General features: G+C 32.1%; 1 protein-coding gene across 1 annotated transcript; it reads right to left on the bottom strand.

The window, feature by feature from the left end:
• Positions 1 to 680: 680 nt before the first annotated feature.
• Positions 681 to 18,483, bottom strand: LOC143046777 (caspase-3-like). Its single transcript, XM_076219853.1, has 11 exons — positions 18,404 to 18,483; positions 16,891 to 17,029; positions 16,277 to 16,311; positions 15,389 to 15,431; positions 13,472 to 13,560; positions 11,799 to 11,814; positions 9,692 to 9,921; positions 7,624 to 7,793; positions 5,828 to 5,951; positions 4,496 to 4,710; positions 681 to 3,228 (listed from the first exon to the last, which is right to left on the bottom strand). Exons 4-11 carry the CDS (start codon positions 15,415 to 15,417, stop codon positions 3,142 to 3,144), a joined length of 960 nt encoding a protein of 319 aa, XP_076075968.1. The 5' UTR covers positions 15,418 to 15,431; positions 16,277 to 16,311; positions 16,891 to 17,029; positions 18,404 to 18,483; the 3' UTR covers positions 681 to 3,141.
• Positions 18,484 to 18,683: the final 200 nt, after the last annotated feature.

Raw genomic sequence — 18,683 nt, 5'->3', positions numbered from 1 at the left:
ATAACAATAAAATTAGTGCAGTTTAGCATTCATTTATCAGTCAAAACTTGTCATATACTGTACCTAAGGAATGACTAGGAAATTTCTATTCGTTCTTCTTTCGACTTGCCGTGAAACGCTTGTCAAGTTGGTGCCTGTTTTGCTGTGAGGGATGTATAAAAACGCAGTCATATCCGGTCTTAATAGGAACAATAAAACCGATGCCTCCATTTGAACGTTAATTAACCTTGCAAGATTTTGTAGGACCTTAATTTAATTCGAAATTTATCAACAGGATTTTTTAGAACTGTATTCTGCTCTAATCTAACGAACTTAGTTGATTACATTTGAAACAGATGAAGAAACTTGGTTCTACAAGCCAATGGTTTTCTTGTGATTATTTTTCACATTCTACAATATAGATTTCAGAGTGCAGCATAAAATTTGGAAATTTGAAGATATTCTGTTCACGTGGTTTGATTAATGTGTTCCAAAATGAATCAAATATTACAAATAACGGCCATTTCTTTGTATGACAACAAGCAATCAAGAGCTTGTTTTCATGTTGTTGTAGGGAGTAACTGTGATTTTTACAGCGGAGGACCGTCAGGGCCTCAGGTGTATTGCCATCGCCTAATTTTCCGCCTAATTTGCATATATTCAAAAGGATTTTGCTATATACACGGGTCATAATCAAAGGGCTGACACTACTAAATTCAATCATTGTCAAATTGTTTCCTATTGTAGTTTTATTCAGCAATCAGCAAGACTTTCTAAGATAACTAATATAGGACAATGCTGTTGATTAAAAAATACTCCATTCCTGGATAGCCAGGACTTTTTGTTTTCCAAATAATTAATATTACCAATAATTGATAAGTTCCAGGTCGACGGGTTCAAACAGAAAGATTTGAAAGCAGAGAAAACTTTGTATCTTATAATCTACATGACTTTATCAGATGACAATACTAATTACTAAAATAAGGCTTAGGCATAGTTATATACTTTAATTCAGTCACGGACCCGCGATATCACGGGTGTGTACTTGTAGATTAAAAACTTACAACTCATATCCAAAAGTAATACTACGAAATACGTTTTATGAAAAGTCACAAGGACGTTTGTTCATTCATATTTAACGCTCGAATTTTATAAAACCATGTTTTCAAAAATATTCGAAAAAAAAGATAATCTAAAAAAAAGTAGTATGAATCCATACAGCACCAAGCCCAAAGGAAAATGTAGAACATCAGTCAACAAAATAGAAAAATCAAGAAAAAATCAAAACGAATCCCAACAAAAGTCAATGGGGGACTTTAGTTTACTCTACTACCTATAACTATTGATATCAGGAGATAAGAAATAGAAATTCAGAAGTTCTACAACTTACTATCTACAGGTAATAAAACAGATAACAAGACTATCCTATCATTAAAGTACTAATGTTATTGAATACCAAAGCCCAATTTAGTTTTAATTGATAAATGTCTAATTAATGTGATGATTTTATGTTATGGTTTCATGTACGATGATCGAATGATTTTTGAATTCGCACTTACTGACTGTGAGAACGTTGGAATTCTATCTATTACTGTAAGTGTTTCATCGCAATAATAAACCAGAAACCAATAATTTTCTTTTTCGACGTACTGGAAGATTGATATACATGTTATTCTATACTTATATGGATTGATGTTTGTCTATTGTCCGTTTTCATCAGATTGTGCTAGTTATCCGCCTTTCCGCAATGAATGTATTTGATTAACTGGAGACCATTTTTCTATCGACTATCTTTAAATCAACACAGATTTGTACAGATACACAAAAACAGTATATAAAAATACAATATATATACAATATATGTACATTGTCGGAAAACATAAAATTTATTTGTATTAGCGTTAGAAAGAGGACGAAAAGCGAGACTCCGTCGAGCTTTTTCTCTTATTTCGTAGCGAGTACAAATAAATTTTATATTTTCCGACAATGTACATATATTGTTTTTATCCTGAAATTTACACCCAACACTTAAAACTTTCGTTGTCAAATGTAAATCAGTGTCTTTAATTTTTCAATGAAATCGTCGACAATTTAAACGCGGACCGCGGAGAGGACTCCAAAAATTAAATGGTTTGCAAAAAAGAAAAATCCATATTACCCCGTACGCAACATGGAAGCAGGATAACAGGAGACTTAATTCGTACATGTACAAATAAAGTAAAAAATTATTTGTATACCTGTTATTTGTACAATAGATGGCTGATTGCAGGATAAAAGGTCAATATCAGAAAGATAATATGAGGCAGCCATTTCCAGTGAATGGGTACGAAATCTGTATGAATTATTTTTTTTGAAACTTAAATATTTGTTAAAAAAAAACAAACGGAAATACCGTAACGTTTCTTATTTTGGTTCTGTTGTTAGAGATTTTACTTGTGACGTTATTTAAGTTATGACGTCATGTTCAATGTTAAAAAGAAACGCAATGCATCAGGTAACGTTAATTCATATCAAAGACATAGAATTATTAAAAATGAAATATTGGTATTGTATTCCTTGAGTTTATATATTTTACTAGACTACTCAAAGTTTCGCCACAACGAGACAGGAAGAAGGAAGTAAATTTCTGCGTTCTGTGCAAATGCAGGCATTAAAAAAAGGGACAAAAAAATTTTGAACGATTTTGAGTTCATTAGTACAATGAAAATTTCGGATTTTTTTTTTTTTTTTTTTTTTTAATGATTTTTCTACTGTAAAAGAGGACTTCGTCCCCATATAAACTTTTTTGTATGAGGCTGAGAAACTGGGAAAGAGCGAGGTTTTACCGAACCCTTCCCCAGTTTTGTGACGAATATACAACAGGTTTTTTTTTTAATGACATTGACCTACTATTTTTTTTATACTGTAACTTAATCAAATCATTGATAGCTTTTTAAATCGTAACATAAATGTAATTTCATCCCTTATTGAACACCTGAATGTGGATAAAGTGTCCCATGATGAAATTGACATTGCACACCATAAAGCTGTGTTACTATATTTAGGAAATAAACATTTAACTAGTTGCAGTATAAACATGATGTATATCTGTATCAAAATCGGACATCCTTTTCAAAATTGTTCCCTACCGAATCACTGAAAATGATAAATTTAGACTGTTGATCAGGCACTTGAATGTGTTGCATTAATTTGTGCATTAGTATTTGACACATTTGAGTAAGTTCCATCGTTGTACATTACCATCACAACCTACAAATAACAAGATGATAAGTGAGTGTTTGTCCGATTTGATTGATTGACAGTGTGTTGTTTCTTTAAATTCGCGCATTTTTAAGACGGGACCAAATTAAACGTTTATACAATAGATAGGTTCTATGTGTTTCTTTGTCTAATACGTTCTCCTATTTATTTGTATTGTAGTCCTGTATTTTTATGTTGTCATTTTAATGTTATATTTAACAATGCCATCAAAGTGCGAGGTTTGGCATGCTACAAAACCAGGTTCAACCCACCATTTTTTTCTTTAAAAATGTCCTGTACCAAGTCAGGAAAATGGCCATTGTTATATCATAGTTCGTTTCTGTGTGTGTAACATGTTTACGTTGTGTTTCCGTTGTGTCGTTTGTTTTCTCCTATATTTGAGTGTGAATTCACATTACTATAAGACGTGTCACGGTACTTTTCTATCCCAAATTCATGTATTTGGTTTTGATGTTATATTGGTTATTCTCATCGGATTTTGTCTAATGCTTAGTCCGTTGCTGTGTGTGTTACATTTTAATGTTGTGTCGTTGTTCTCCTCTAATATCTAATGCGTTTCCCTCAGTTTTAGTTTGTTACCCCGATTTTGTTTTTTGTCCATAGACTTATGAGTTTTTAACAGTGGTATACTACTGTTGCCTTTATTTATCATGGTCGGTGGAACAGAACAATGTAATCAGAGGGAAAATGTTTGTCTAGGCAGTCACTAAAAAATTTGTGTTAGTTTGAAGAAGCAGAACTTTAGCAAGGTAACACGCCATCATGACAAAACCCGGTAGCAATGTCATATTTGACACATTATTTTTACTTTGTATATGAAATATAACCGTTTGCATCGATCTATGCATTAACACATTATAATATAAATTTCATAGCACAATCAGAATGATTAAGAAAATGCTGTAGAAGTCAGATTGCTGTTTTCGATAATAGAACATGATTGTACAACGAGTTAAGATATATGTTTGTCAAAACATGGAATCAGATTAGTTCCATGACATTTGTTTTTGCTAAGTGACGTAGAGATCCAATTAGTTCCATGGCTATTGGGTAGATTTTTGTTTCTTCATTTGTTTATGTGAAGTTAATGGCAGATTAATGACTTAAGTACTAAACTAAGTACAATTGCAAAATATCCTACATTTAGCAAATATTATGTAGTTGTATGTATCGGAACATATTTGAAAACATGCAAACAAAATTTTTAGACATTTACATTTTACTTAATTATGGAATCATTGATAATTTTACCCACCCGTTTCTTCAAATTGAAAACTAAGGATTTACTAAGCGATGATGTGTAGCAAGGCACTTGACATAATCTTGAAACAGCAAAGCACTTGGCAGTATAATTACTGACTTTCTGTAGTAGCTCTGTAAGCTTAGTTTCGGTTCCTTCTAATCTTAGAAGCTCACATAGTACCTCTATGTAAATGGAGCCCATTTTCTTATCCCTCCATGAAACATAATCTGCAATATCAAATGAAATGCAGGCTATTTATAAATAAACAAGTAAGGATGTACACCTCTGAAGAGCCCAAAATTTCTAGAATTAAACTTTTATTCTTAACCTGATTTTTGGGTTTATAAGACTATAATCAAATAATTGGCGAAAAAAAAATCATATGGTGGTGCACTTCTTTTTATAGCTACGGACAATGAAAGTACTCAATTTTGAAGATTTTCCCATTTGTCATCAATTTTTACTTATTATCGTGATAAAAATCATAGTTCCACAGTTAAACTTTATCATACTTTCAATAAATATGAAGAGGACCAATCTGAATAAATTTAACTTGAAAAAAAGATAGGAAGATTGGTTTATAAAAGAAAGTTTTATCATATTTTGATGCTGTTTGCCCAAAATTTACCATGATGTCAATTTTCTAAATTTGTGATTTTCTCTCTTTTAAGAAACAATATGCACAATATTTCACATTCTATGTTATAAATGTTTGAAAAAATACATACCTAAGAAATTGAAAAAGAAAAACGTTATATGGGATGTTCATGTTTCTAGTGAAATCAGTTATTGTACCCCTCACCCATTTCCCGAAATTGGGGTTAAAAGACTGATTTGATACACATTTTTTACAGAGCTATGTTTGATAATAACATTTTTTATATTCATTAATATTTTCTGCTTTTTTCACATAATTTGGAAATAATTCCAGAACGAGATTTCAACGAGACTGAAACGTCAGAAGAATATGGTCTTGGTCTAACAAACATAGAAATGAAACAAGATATTGCTGCTTCTTAATTTTTATTATAGTGTAAGAGTGTTGATCGTGATCGATTGAGGGTTACAGTATACTGCTGCAGTATTTCACTGTCACGCCACGGTCGGGTGAAAGGGAATCAAGAAATAAGTGAAACTGTATCTATGGAGCAGCACCGACCCAGAGATATATAGATACAAATACAGTTATTCGAAACGAATGATACAAAATTCTGTTTTATGTGAAGTGGTTCTTGAATACCTTTAAACCTAAGTACGTTTGATATGTTAGGTCATCACGAAACAATGTGGTTTTTTTTTATTTGCTCGCAGTATTTTAATTTCCCCATAAAACTACATATTTACCCGGTGTCGTGGCATAAGCAATGAGAACATCTGATTCTGATGATAACATTTGCAGAGTTTCGCTTCCTCTTAGAGAGCCATCTTGGACTAAATTGCCAAAGTCTATCGTGTTACCACGGCATGCCTTATAAAATATTAAAATAAAATAAAACTGATGTTCAAAAAAATTTCTCTCTGCTTGATTTATATTATTGGTGATCATAGTTCCCATTAATCTACATCTTTGTAAGATATAATGAATTAGAAAGAGACGTGATCTAGATCGCATGAAAATTGTAATATAATTGTGTAAATTGTTGCGAAGTTTTAATTATAATAATAATGATAGCATTTCATTTATATACCATCAAAATAAGTATAATTGATTGGTTGCAAAATGCATTACCATGTGTGCCACATTCTTTATAAGTGTGTATGTAGTTATAGAGAACCTGGATTGTTTGTTATATAATACTTTGTGGTTTTGTTCTTAAAAATCATGAAAATAACGCATTATTATTTCAAGTGTTTGAAACGCTTTTCTCGGTATGCTTCATAAGACAAACTGAAATGGAGATGACTCTTTTATGTGTGACCGAAGACGTTTCAAGATTTTATTTCTCAAGGCACACGCATACTAAAACAAAAACGCTAAAGATTGTCGATGACGCGAGGAGTTGTTTTACCAAAAGGGGAATATGCAATTGCAAGAAGAAGTTAAAATCATAGTTCCTAGCTGTATGGAGGAAGAATGTAAATAGACAGAAGAAGATGTGGTATGAGTCCCAATGAGACAACTCTCCACCCATGTCACAATTTGTAAAAGTAAACTATTATAGGTCAAAGTACGGAAAATCATAGCAATGCTGAATTAAAAAACCACTAACTGTTGAGATTTTTCGGAGACCCAGTGCTAGAAAATGAACAGACATGAACATGACCTATATGTCAAGTAACTTCGAATTCTAAGCTACCAAAGAATAACACGTGCTAGAAAATGAAAAAAAAAATCATCATAAATGGCTAGTAAAAAGTAAAATCAAATCGGAAAGTCCTTGATAACATGGCAAAATCAAATGACAAAACACATAAAAAATGAATGGACAACAACTGTCATATTCCTGATTTGGTACAGGCATTTTCAAAGGAAGAAAATGGCAGACTAAACCTAGTTTTATAGCGCTAAGTCTCACACTTTGTACTGTACGACAGTCTCATCAAATTCCGTTATATTTACAATGATGCTTGAACAAAACAGACATAATAAATAAAATAGTAACGCCTTACTTACTTATGTTACTTAAACTGTAATAAAATAAACGGTATAAATGTAATTTTACTGCACCAGATGTGCATTTCGACAATTAACAGCTCTTTAGGGATGCCCGAATCAAACATATTCAACAGTTTAAAACCCAATACAAATGTTGAAGAGCTAAATCTGTAATAAAAATAATTACAAAAAGTAAAGCAAAATTTCGGACAAAGAATCACAAAAACAAGAGAGATACATTTCTTTATTTAAAATGATTTTGAAATTTTATAACAACAAATTTAATAAGAACAATACACACTGTGGATTCATAATTATTCGTTGGAAACCAATTTTCGTGGATTTCGTGTGTACAGGTGAAATATTCAACGAATGAAAAAATTTCTATAGTCTTGTATGCAGACTTAAGGCAAATAAAGGCAACAGTAGTAAACCGTTGTTCGAAAAACACGGACTTAAATATCCACGAACATGCAAGTTTTTCCTAATTCACGAAAATTGGTATCCACGAAAATCAATGAATCCTCATTATATTCAAATGTACCTGAATGAAGAAAAGTTTTGGTTTCCCCAGCAGTGATTTGCAGTTCTTTATAGGATCAAATAATGTTGAAAGAGACACTTCTCCGTCAGTTGTATGGACATATCCTTCTCTACCATGACTTAGAATCACACAGACAAAGCAGTCATTGTCATAATGGTTTTTATCGGCAACTAATTTGTGATAAACAGATACAAAGCAGATATAATGAAAAGATAAAAACAAATGTTTAATAATAATTTACACTATAAAACAACATATGTAGTCAAACTTGATATAAACGGTAATAACTGTTTATTCCTAGAGTAAGATATTTAAGTTTGACAAGAAACCCTACCCGAAAATTTACGACAAAAGGGATGGTTTTTTGTTCTCTAATGTTATTTTTCTTTTCTTAACATGTTGTTCCTTTTAGCAATGTCTGTATAGCACAAATTGCTTGATATTGACGTGTCTGTTGTAACGTTTAGAATTACAATGGATGTAATGTATGTTTTAAGCCCTAGTCCCACAAGACCATGATCGCACTACGCTCACCGCGATCTAAAATAAATTCAGATCGTGGTGAGGTAGCGGTATGAGCGGCATGAAAATGTAAATTTTGTTTGCTTTCTATTTCTGATTAATACGTAGATTTATCAGAAACAACGCAGTCATGCAACCAAAATTTACCTGAACTCTTGGGCGTAGTGGTAGATGTAGTGGTAGAGGCAGAGGGAGATTTAATAGTAACAAATCATGATCCAGTAGAGATATGTCGGAGCGACCAATCCAACTTGAATCACAACTTATTGTTGGTCTATCAAGATCAAGTGACGATGCTTTAGTGACGATAGTGTGGATGACAGAGATGTATCAAGCATGGTTGGGTCATTGCAGATAGAGGATAATTAAGAGACCCAAATTACATACAGACAAACAAATGCTGGAGAGCATTTATATATTACATATGACAATGATCATGATGATCGTAGTATGAACGTAGTCAGGTCATAAGAACAGCATGACGAGGACGGCATGGGCGAGCTAAAATCGCACTATGGTCTTGAACAGCGTGGTATAAACGTTGTATAGTCGTAGTGGTAGCATGGTGCGGTCGCAGGGAGAACGTGATGGTTGTAATGAGTTCGTAGTACAGTCGCTGTGAGATCGTAGCGTAGTCTCCCCGGCTCTAGTCGCGCTTTCGTTAAATCTCGCTACGATGGTGCAGCAACCTTTGCGATCTTACCACGACCAAACTGCGCTCTCATTACGCTTCTACTACGACCTGATTTTGCAACGACGGCACGACGATTGTTTTGAACATGGTCACAGTTGGCCATGCTCATCACGATTATGAAGACCTCACTACGACAGTATTTCGACTTTACTGCAATTTGCACGATCACACTACGATCGTCAAAATTTGCATTTTTTTCACAGATCGTAGTGCGATTGTGGACTAGTGGGACTGCGGTATTACTGAAGTTATTACGTCAGGGTTTTCGTTACAAAAATTATCCAAAGCCTTTACTTAATTCTTCCATAAATACGTATTGCTATTTCACACATATTTTACTGAATTTATGATATCTTATTTCAAATGATGTCTAATTCTTATTAATATCGAAGACTTTTCCAATGAAAAATGATATGAAAGCTTAGTTTGAAAATTTTTATAGCAATTCAAAATGACAACATTTTACCTTTAGCATGGTAATGACTATAATATGTCTATACAAACTGTTACTCTGATTTTGTCTCAAGAACATTAAAGTGGGCTAAAATCATATAGGATTGTAAGTATGTTTTATTTAATCACCTTGCACTTTCACATTTTGACTCAACAGTTTGTTCGAAATTCTGACCAGTTGAACAGTTTTGTTTTCTAAAGCAAATTGCATTTGGTCAGAATTTTGAATGTGTTGCAATAGGTCGATAGCAACACTAACAGTCAAGTCACTGTAAAAAAAAACTTTTCAGTTAGTACATAACATTTTTTAACTGTCAATGTAAAAACAATGCCTTCCTGGTTTCATTTTGTAATAGTTTATATCGTACTTTAAACTCTCTAATTAAACAATCTACGTACTTGAATGTATTTCTCTTATAATTTCCTTCTTGGTTAAATCTACCTTCTCGATAACTTCAAAACCGAGGAAAGAAAAACTTTCGGTCAATCTTTGAACATCTTGTTCGCTGCCAGCTCTAACCTCTTCAGTTCCAACATGTTTGATATTGAATATAACGCAATCCCCACGTCTTGCATGATTCATGTTGTAGAATTCTTCTTTCATTTGGTAAATATCTGGTATTGCTAGCCTTTAATCATAGTACATTTGTGGATTATACTTGAGTCAAAAGGTTAGTATGGCATAGACATAATTTTTCTTATTCATTCCATAAAGTTAGAACGTTTTGTATATCACTTCATCTAATATTTAAAAGAATTAGCGTGAATTTCATATTGTGGCATACATGTACATAGTTTAAAGCACTTCAATTAATTCAGTTATTCGTATCACGGATAATTGATTGTGTGGTACGCAATAACATTTATGTATACTTGACTAGTATGATATCGGATATGTTCACAGAGGATATCGGATATGTTCACAGAGGATATCGGATATGATCACAGAGGATATCGTATATGTTCTTTATGTCGAAACTACACCCCCTTCCCTTTTCACGAATGTCACCTTCAGAATTAGACTTTTTACCAAGTTTGTAATAACATGACGATTGCCAGACGTTGAGCAAATTCTACTTGCCCTTTCAGAGAACCTGGGATTATCCCCAGGTTTTGATGGGGGTCGTGTAGCTTAGTATTAAGTTATCTATGTTGTGTCTTATATACTATATTTTGTCTGCTTGTTTTTCTTTTTAACCATGGAGTTGTCAGGGTTTTTTTTTTCGATCTATGAGTTTGACTGTCCCTGTGGTATTTTTCGCTCCTTTTTTTGAATAGGTTTTTATATCTTTCTGTTTCACTGTTCATATTTGAATGATGTATGTCTTTTTGTAAGGAGGTGATAAACTATATAGTTCTTATATTTGCATGTATTGCACCAATGTTCAAAATAAAGAATCTTTAGTCTAAAAAAAGTGTTTACTGTATGTTCCACTATTATGTTGTTGATTTTATTAACGTAATTGCAAATACATACTTTTGTGCATGTTTATCCTTGTTTGCGTATTATTAACTTTTTCTTGTTAAACATGCTTTTTTCAGGTTGCAGATGGTTGATGCATTAAAATAAAAAACGTGTGCCAACTTGACAAATATTTTCCCGTTTGAACTAAAAGGTCCTAAACAGAACAGGTTAAACCACTGAAGATCACTTTTGCTTGGATCAGCTACAACCATAGTCACTGTGTTAGTTCTACATGCATTTCACAATATAAGGCCTTTGATTAATGCACTTTTGAACTCCTATACAGTTATTTACTTTCTAAAGTTTCAGTTGACAGTATATAGATTTAAACTGTTACATGTAGTTCATTTTTGGTCAAACAGGTCTTCCACTGTTTCGGCTGATTCTTTATTTGACTTAAAGATTTCTTGATGACGGTCAATCAAGAAAAACGCATTGTACACATTTAATTGATAAAGTGCAGTTTTATTTTTTGCCACGAGTAACGCCACCGGGGTCACGGGTGTTTAGCAAGAATTTCTGAAACGTCTGTAATTTCTTATTTACTTGAGTTTGTGACATTTTGATTTATTTCGTTTGGATTGTCACGGCGGATGATGAATCTGTACACAGGAAAGAATGTATTAATCTGACGCTCTCGCTGCTTATACATTTCGTTATAAGAAATGCCTTCCAAAGTCAGGAATATGACAGGTTTTTTTATCCATTTGTGTGATATGTTTAAGTGTTCGACTTTGCTTTTTACTGAGGGAAACTTTGTTTTGAATTTTCCTTGGAGTCCGACTTAAATGTTATTTTACTTATTATTTAAACTTATTAAGCTAATATTGCTTAATTTACCCGCTATTTGTTGTTGAGGCATGTGTAGTGTTTAATGGACTGTTTTCATGGTGAAGTGTTCCCGTTTGCCATAGTGTTTCTGTTTTCCCTTGGTGTACGGTATTTTTAAAGTTGTGTTGGTAACTTCCCTATTTGTCGAAAAATTTCATAAAATATCATCAATTCAAAATTGATTATTGATATAACATTCAAAGTACATACCATGACTGTGTTCTTCCTGTACAAATGTAAGAAACTTCGTTTAAAGAATAAATATTGGGATTTATAACTTTTCTTTGTATCATTAAGATTGATTAAAGGTAAATTAAATCATTATAAAACCGGAAAAAAAACTTCCTAAAATTAAAATAATGCACACTCATTTGAATATTGGGGAGTTTCCAAAGACCCTTTTGTCGTACCGAAAAAACTTGCACTTGCTTGAAAAAAATTATAGGGAAAAGCTTTAAGAAATAAAAAAAAATATCTCTTATTATTATAAAAATGCACGCTTGCAAAACGATCATTTGAATATGAGCGAGTTTTCAAATTACCTTTCGTTGTACCGAGAAAAAACTTCAACTTTCTAATAATAATAAAATAACCTATCGGGAAAAAAATATTAGGATGGGTAACAAAACTATCGTTTTTCATGTGAAAATTGACCTATTCATCTATGATAACTGTGTCTATAAACTAGTGTTGTCAAACCGTACAATTTTGCCTAACCGGTTACTCGGATAATCGTTCGACCGATTAACCGGTTAAACGGTAGTTTAAGTTGGCGTTTGAAAGCCTTATCTATATTATCCTACACATACATCGTAGACATAAGATGTGGTATTAGCTTCAATGTGACATGCTTCCATTTAAGTCATGAATTTACGCTTTTTGAATTGTAGTTTGTACGTTTGCATTATAAGGCTTGTCTGTGAGGATTCCTGGCGAAGTTTGACTTTTAATGATAAAATACACCGTATTACCCATGGCGTTTGTGCCGAATTCAGATTGAAAAAAAACTTCTTGATCTCGTTTAATTGAATATGTCTGAAACCGATTATTCTTTGCTTTTCTCTTGTTGTCTCAGATAATAATGTGGAGTGTTTCAATTTGAAATGATTAAGCATGTCACTCGTACTTTCATGTATACATTGAGTACATTCACATTGGTTTGCATTTCACAATTTTTTATTTAACATTTCGTATGACCAAGTTTTGCACGACGGTGGTTGCACATTTAGATGTTGGTCTACACAATATAAGACCAAAAACGAAATATAATGATGTAAATTGTAAAATTTGGTCGTATTTCTGATTTACAGTTACTGTTAAAAAACATGTATACTAATTATGTTTCCTTAAGATCTTGTCCCGAGCTGAGATACAACTTCTAATTAACTTTATGTTTTTTTTATTAACAAAAGCAATCGATATACTGTTCAATTGATCTGTCAAATTAATTACCAAGACGACAATTTGTAAATAAAACATAACTATTTAATTATTTCAATACAAATATATCAAAAATATTAAAAATGAAAAAAAGTCCGGTTAACCGGTTAGCGTTTTTGGTAGTTCAACCGGTTAACCGTTGACACCACTACTATAAACAATCGTTATATTTGCTTTAATACACCATTTTCTACAGAAGGAAATGTATGTAGCATATGACAATTGTTGTCCGTTCGTTTGATGTGTTTGAGCTTTTGATTTTGCCATTTGATAAAGGAAATTGCCTTGGAGTTTGATATTTGTGATATTTTACTTATTACAGAACACTGGTACAATTTTCTATACTACTACATTACAAATTTCAAACTGCTTTGTGAGATATAGTCACTCAACCAGTCTTTAAAGAACATTTTGAAAAAAATTATTCATTTCTAAAAACTTACGCATGGTTGGTCGAGCGTCAGTTTCAAAGTGGTTCAATTTAATGTTTGTTTCTGCCTGTGTTGATCTATCGCTGTCAAAGCTGTATGGTCTATTGTATAAGGGACACTATATATAAGGTTAATTAAATACCACAACTAGAATCATATAATAAGCATGACTGTCGAATTAGTTTTCGATATAAAGAACAAACTTTATAGTTCATTCTTATGTTTTACTGTTATACCACTGTCCCAGGTTAGGGGGAGGGTTTGGATCCCGCTAACATGTTAAACCCCGCCACATTATTTATGTATGTGCCTGTCCCAAGTCAGGAGCCTGTAATTCAGTGGTTGTCGTTTGTTTATGCGTTACATATTTGTTTTTCGTTCATTTTTTTTTACACAAATAAGGCCGTTAGTTTTCTGATTGAATTGTTTTACATTTTCTTATCGGAGCCTTTTATAGCTGACTATGCGGTATGGGATTTGCTCATTGTTGAAGGCCGTATGGTGACCTATAGTTGTTAATGTCTGTGTTATTTTGGTCTTTTGTTGATAGTTGTCTCATTGGCAATCATACCACATCTTCTTCTTTATATTTAAATGCCGATATTTGTATATCAACTAGATGAATGCAAAGCTGTGTTACCTTGACAACCATTCACAATAGTGCTGTCTATGCCGATCGGAACAAATTTGAGTTGACATGTTGATATGTTCTTCGACAAACAAAATGGAACATTAGTTTTACAAAAAATAAACTAAACATTTTTTTTTTCAAATAAATATATACATACAGTTAACTCTCGTTGTCTCGAACTCGGTTGACTCGAAATTTCGGATGAGTCGAAGTTTTCACGTGGTCCCGAACTTTATTCCATACAAAAGTATGTAATTCGACTCCTGATGAGTCGAAATTGGATGAGTCGAAATTTCGGTTGAGTCGAACTAAATCTACGGTCCCAAGGTTAACAAAAGCATTCAAAATTCATTTTTTATCTCGAACTAATACACATATGTCAAAACATGACCTCCAGGATTTAAATGGATTGAAGAGTTAATCTGACAATACACGTGTAATTAAATTTCCGGTCATTGACCACTGTATTGATTTATGACATGCTATTTCGATGAGTGTTTACCTAAGATTATTTTTTATAGAATTTTGATAAATAATTAGTGATACATTGTTAATGTTCATGAAAAAGTATTTAAAATGTTTACAAAACAATTAATTTGTGATTTACACTAATGAGCTTGGGTGTGTATAAAGTGAGGATTATGGCTTCCGTTGATGATCACTTAAAAACTACTCAAACGGCATCTTTGATCTTGTTATATTTTCTTTTGAAAAGAAAGAGTGAGATCAAACAAAATGAATAGAAATCAACATTTTCTAAATCTTTTGTATCCGAGAATAAACAATTTTGTCAGCTATAACCGACCTGAATAACGAAACTATCGATTGGAATTTACACTCTTGGAAAAGCCATAGGATTTTTTTTTAATTGAAACAATTGAATAAGTAAAAATAATGTCATTATAATAATAAAAGACTGTGACATACAAATACATCGATCTGATACTAGAATGTCGATCCCCTTGCCATATTCACCCGGATTTATTTTAGCTTTACCAAGCTAAGCAAGAGTTGTGTCCCTTAGATTGTCGAACTTCCGGTGTTCGTTTGAGTCGAACTACGTGCATCTCGAAATATTTCTCTGGTCCGGCTGACTTCGACATAACGAGAGTCGACTGTACTTATAGAACGCTTATCTGTTTGGGGCACTTGAGGTCTTTCCAGTCTTTTGTCGAAAAATTGTTGCTCAAACTTAAGTTTTTAAAATTGAGTTTGTGAACTTTAATATTTTTATTTAGAAGGCCAAGCTAGTCTGACTTTCAAGCGATGTCGAACCTATATTTTATGTACTAACTTACTCATTACTAGCCTGTGACGACCGGTTCATTCCCCTTTGTGATACTAAAACAAAGTATGGATTATCCATCAGACATACAGTTCAAATTAAAATAAGCAAAATAATATGAGAAAAGATGTTTACGCCGGGTTTCAAACCTTTCAACATTTGTAGAATATTAAATATCTTTGAATATTTTGACCTCGAGCATCACTGAAGAGACATTATTTGTCATGCGCATCTGATAAATTGAAATTTGTATCGTGTATGTTTTTTAAGAAACTATTAGAATTCAACAATCACCAACATGAATGTTTGACTCTGTGAAACACGTTTAATAAAATATTGTATATAAAAGCAAAGCGGAAATTTCAGTTACTTTCGTTTCAGATTAAAATAGTTTTTAATTACTTTCTTTGCTCCAATAATTGACACCTCAAGTTAAGCAAAGAACTGATGCATGTACTTTCCAACATAAAACAAATTAATGTAACAAATAGTGAATGCGTTTCAATTTCCTACACAGATCCACCTCTTAATATGTATTGAACATTAATAATACCTTGTCTTATTACATTTTTGTATTTGATTAAAACAATTTGCAAAAGTGTCATCGGACTTGAACCATTTTTTTTCTATTTGTATTCGATGTTTTGAATTTTTGAGTAAATTTGTTTTAATATTCTAAATTATTAATTCACTATGACGTCGTGTACATAACTACCATCAACATTTGATGAAGCGCGCAATTGATTAAGCGTTTTGTTTGAAGAAAGTTATAGTATTTTCCATTGCATATGATGTGATTCTTATTTGTATGATTCATATTAAGCTTTAACTTCAAACAAAACGTCGACAATTCGATTTTATTTCTGGACTTTTATCGGTCATAATGTTTTAATAAAATTACCATAATCTGATGTTGTTGGCGCTGTTGATATATTACTAAAATAGAATTTTAAATATAATACTGAAGTAGAAAAAAATAATATGTGCAAACAAATATCAAAGTACATGTATGTATTACGCACTTAACTCAAAGGAAGCATTTTAAGAAAAGAGCAAATAATGAATTTATGGACAACAACAACAAAGTTGAAGTCAATCTTGCGAAACTTTTTATGTCCGTTATCACAAGTATCACCGATATTGAAAAGCTAAATTCTCTTTTTCTCGATTTTGACATCACAAAGTGAGAAATGATATCAAAATTGTACTAACCAAGAGCAACAACACAGGTGTCAAATTTCCGATTAGTCTGAAAGCACCCTTGGTTTCTTGTGAAATTCATTTTGATCAGTCTTTTCTCATAATGTATATATTAAGTGTTTGTGGAACTGTTTGTGTTGTTTTCGTTTTTCCTATGTTGCCTCGCTTCGACATTTATGAGTTTTGAATGCCCTAAAGCTAACGTCAGTATACAACTTATTGCTTAGAGTTTAGATAATTTGCGATTAATACTAATGTTCGTATAAACAATGAACTTGGAGTTAGAAAATTACACTTATAACAAAACGGGTTTACCTAGTAGAAGCATATCTTCTAAGAGTTGTTTGATTCAAATTACACCTTTGGTCTTCGCGAACTGGGAAATAACTAAATCCAGCATAACCAGGTTGAACGCTGTTCTGATTTTGCGATACAAAACCATAGTGGTCATTTTCTGCAAATGAAAACATCGATAATACTATAGGGTTATTGCATGAATATTGGGGAATATTGTCCCGAGTAGAATTTTATATTGCACGAGCTTGCGATATATGTTCTACGAGGGACAATATTCCCCAATATTAATGCAATAACCCTTTTATTGTATAGCAATATAATATTTGAAAGTAAAAATTGGTTTAAACTAAGATTTTGTTGTTGATGATGTAATGAATTTAGAAGTTTTATTGCATTAGTGCAATATTAGAATTTATTGCACGCTAACTTTTGCTTTCTTTCTGTGGGAAATATTATATTGCTATGCAATAATATCCAATATTGCACACCTTGGTTATGTTCTTACTATAAGCTTCGTAATATGTATAAAAAATCAATAGTTACATGCATCTAAAGAGGTATAGAAATCAATACAGTAAGGGAAAATTTGTCATCATAGAAATAAAAAGATGTAGAATGATTGCCAATGAGAAAACTCTATACCAGAAACGAAATGCCTTTGGAGCCATTGAATATCCTTGTCGCTTTTTTTAGTACTCTACTTTATCACAATTCAGAAGGAAAAGTAGAAACCGTGTATAATGCGGCTTAATTCAGTGTATAATATAGTGAAATAGTTACATAAGATACAACGTTTAAGCTTTTTGGCAGTTTTCTTACCTTTTTACCTTTTGGCAAAGTTTGGTTTATACCATTCATCATATAAAACATCTTAAAATACGTGCAATTAACCTTAAAAGAACTATACTTTTCGTCATATCTTAAATGCTTGTTGGAGAAAATATGTACCTTTAAATTATGGGTGTACCTGTTACAATGTGTTAAATTGTGTGATTTTGTTATTTTTTAAACTTGATGTTGAACACAGATTTCTGTTAAACATGATCTTTTTTTCTTTACAATCGGGAATTTTAAATCTACTTTGGAACTCGACATTATGTCACGTGTTAATTTTGATATGACACATTCAAGTTATTGAAAATTGGTACCTGACAGTAAAAGGTATTAAATACAATATCTTTTATTTCGTCAGAATTTCTTTAAAAATGAAAATCGTTTTTGATCAAGCATTTCCTAACTAATTATTGCTTCTTCTCTTTTGTCATGTTTGTGATTTGAATTAAATATCAAATGAAAGATATGACAAATTACCGAATATGCATATTACAGTTCAGGAGAGACAATGAGTTTAACAATTATATGTTGATACGTGAATTTTTTGTTATAAGTCCTCATATAGGAAGGTTATTCAAGGTGAATGTGTTAAACAAAAAATAAACAAACAAATAAATAAATGAATAAATAAATATTAAAACAAAATGATTAACAAAATATCCTGTCAAAGATTATTACATTTGATATATGTATTTACCATGAATAGAACTGAGCTGCTGTTCCGTTCTTCCCTTCTTGTTCCGTTTTGTATTTGGTTTTGAAAAATTCTATAGACAAGAGACACATGAACAATATATCGTAACACATAAGCATGCAAATGACAGGCAACCAATTATGCATATATGTTTCTGATATTTAAGGTGGTACCTAACACTACAGGGAGATAACTCTGTAAAGTCAGCTAAACGTTTTAATTACGTTGTGTTGTAAAAGGAATATTAAGCTTCTCAATGATTAAAATTTGTGGTTGTCAAATT

Source organism: Mytilus galloprovincialis, chromosome 9 (assembly GCF_965363235.1).
Source record: "Mytilus galloprovincialis chromosome 9, xbMytGall1.hap1.1, whole genome shotgun sequence".
In the NCBI taxonomy this organism is placed as follows: domain Eukaryota; kingdom Metazoa; phylum Mollusca; class Bivalvia; order Mytilida; family Mytilidae; genus Mytilus; species Mytilus galloprovincialis.
The sequence above is the reverse complement of the archived record's forward strand: the minus strand, read 5'-3'. Positions and strand labels throughout refer to the sequence as shown.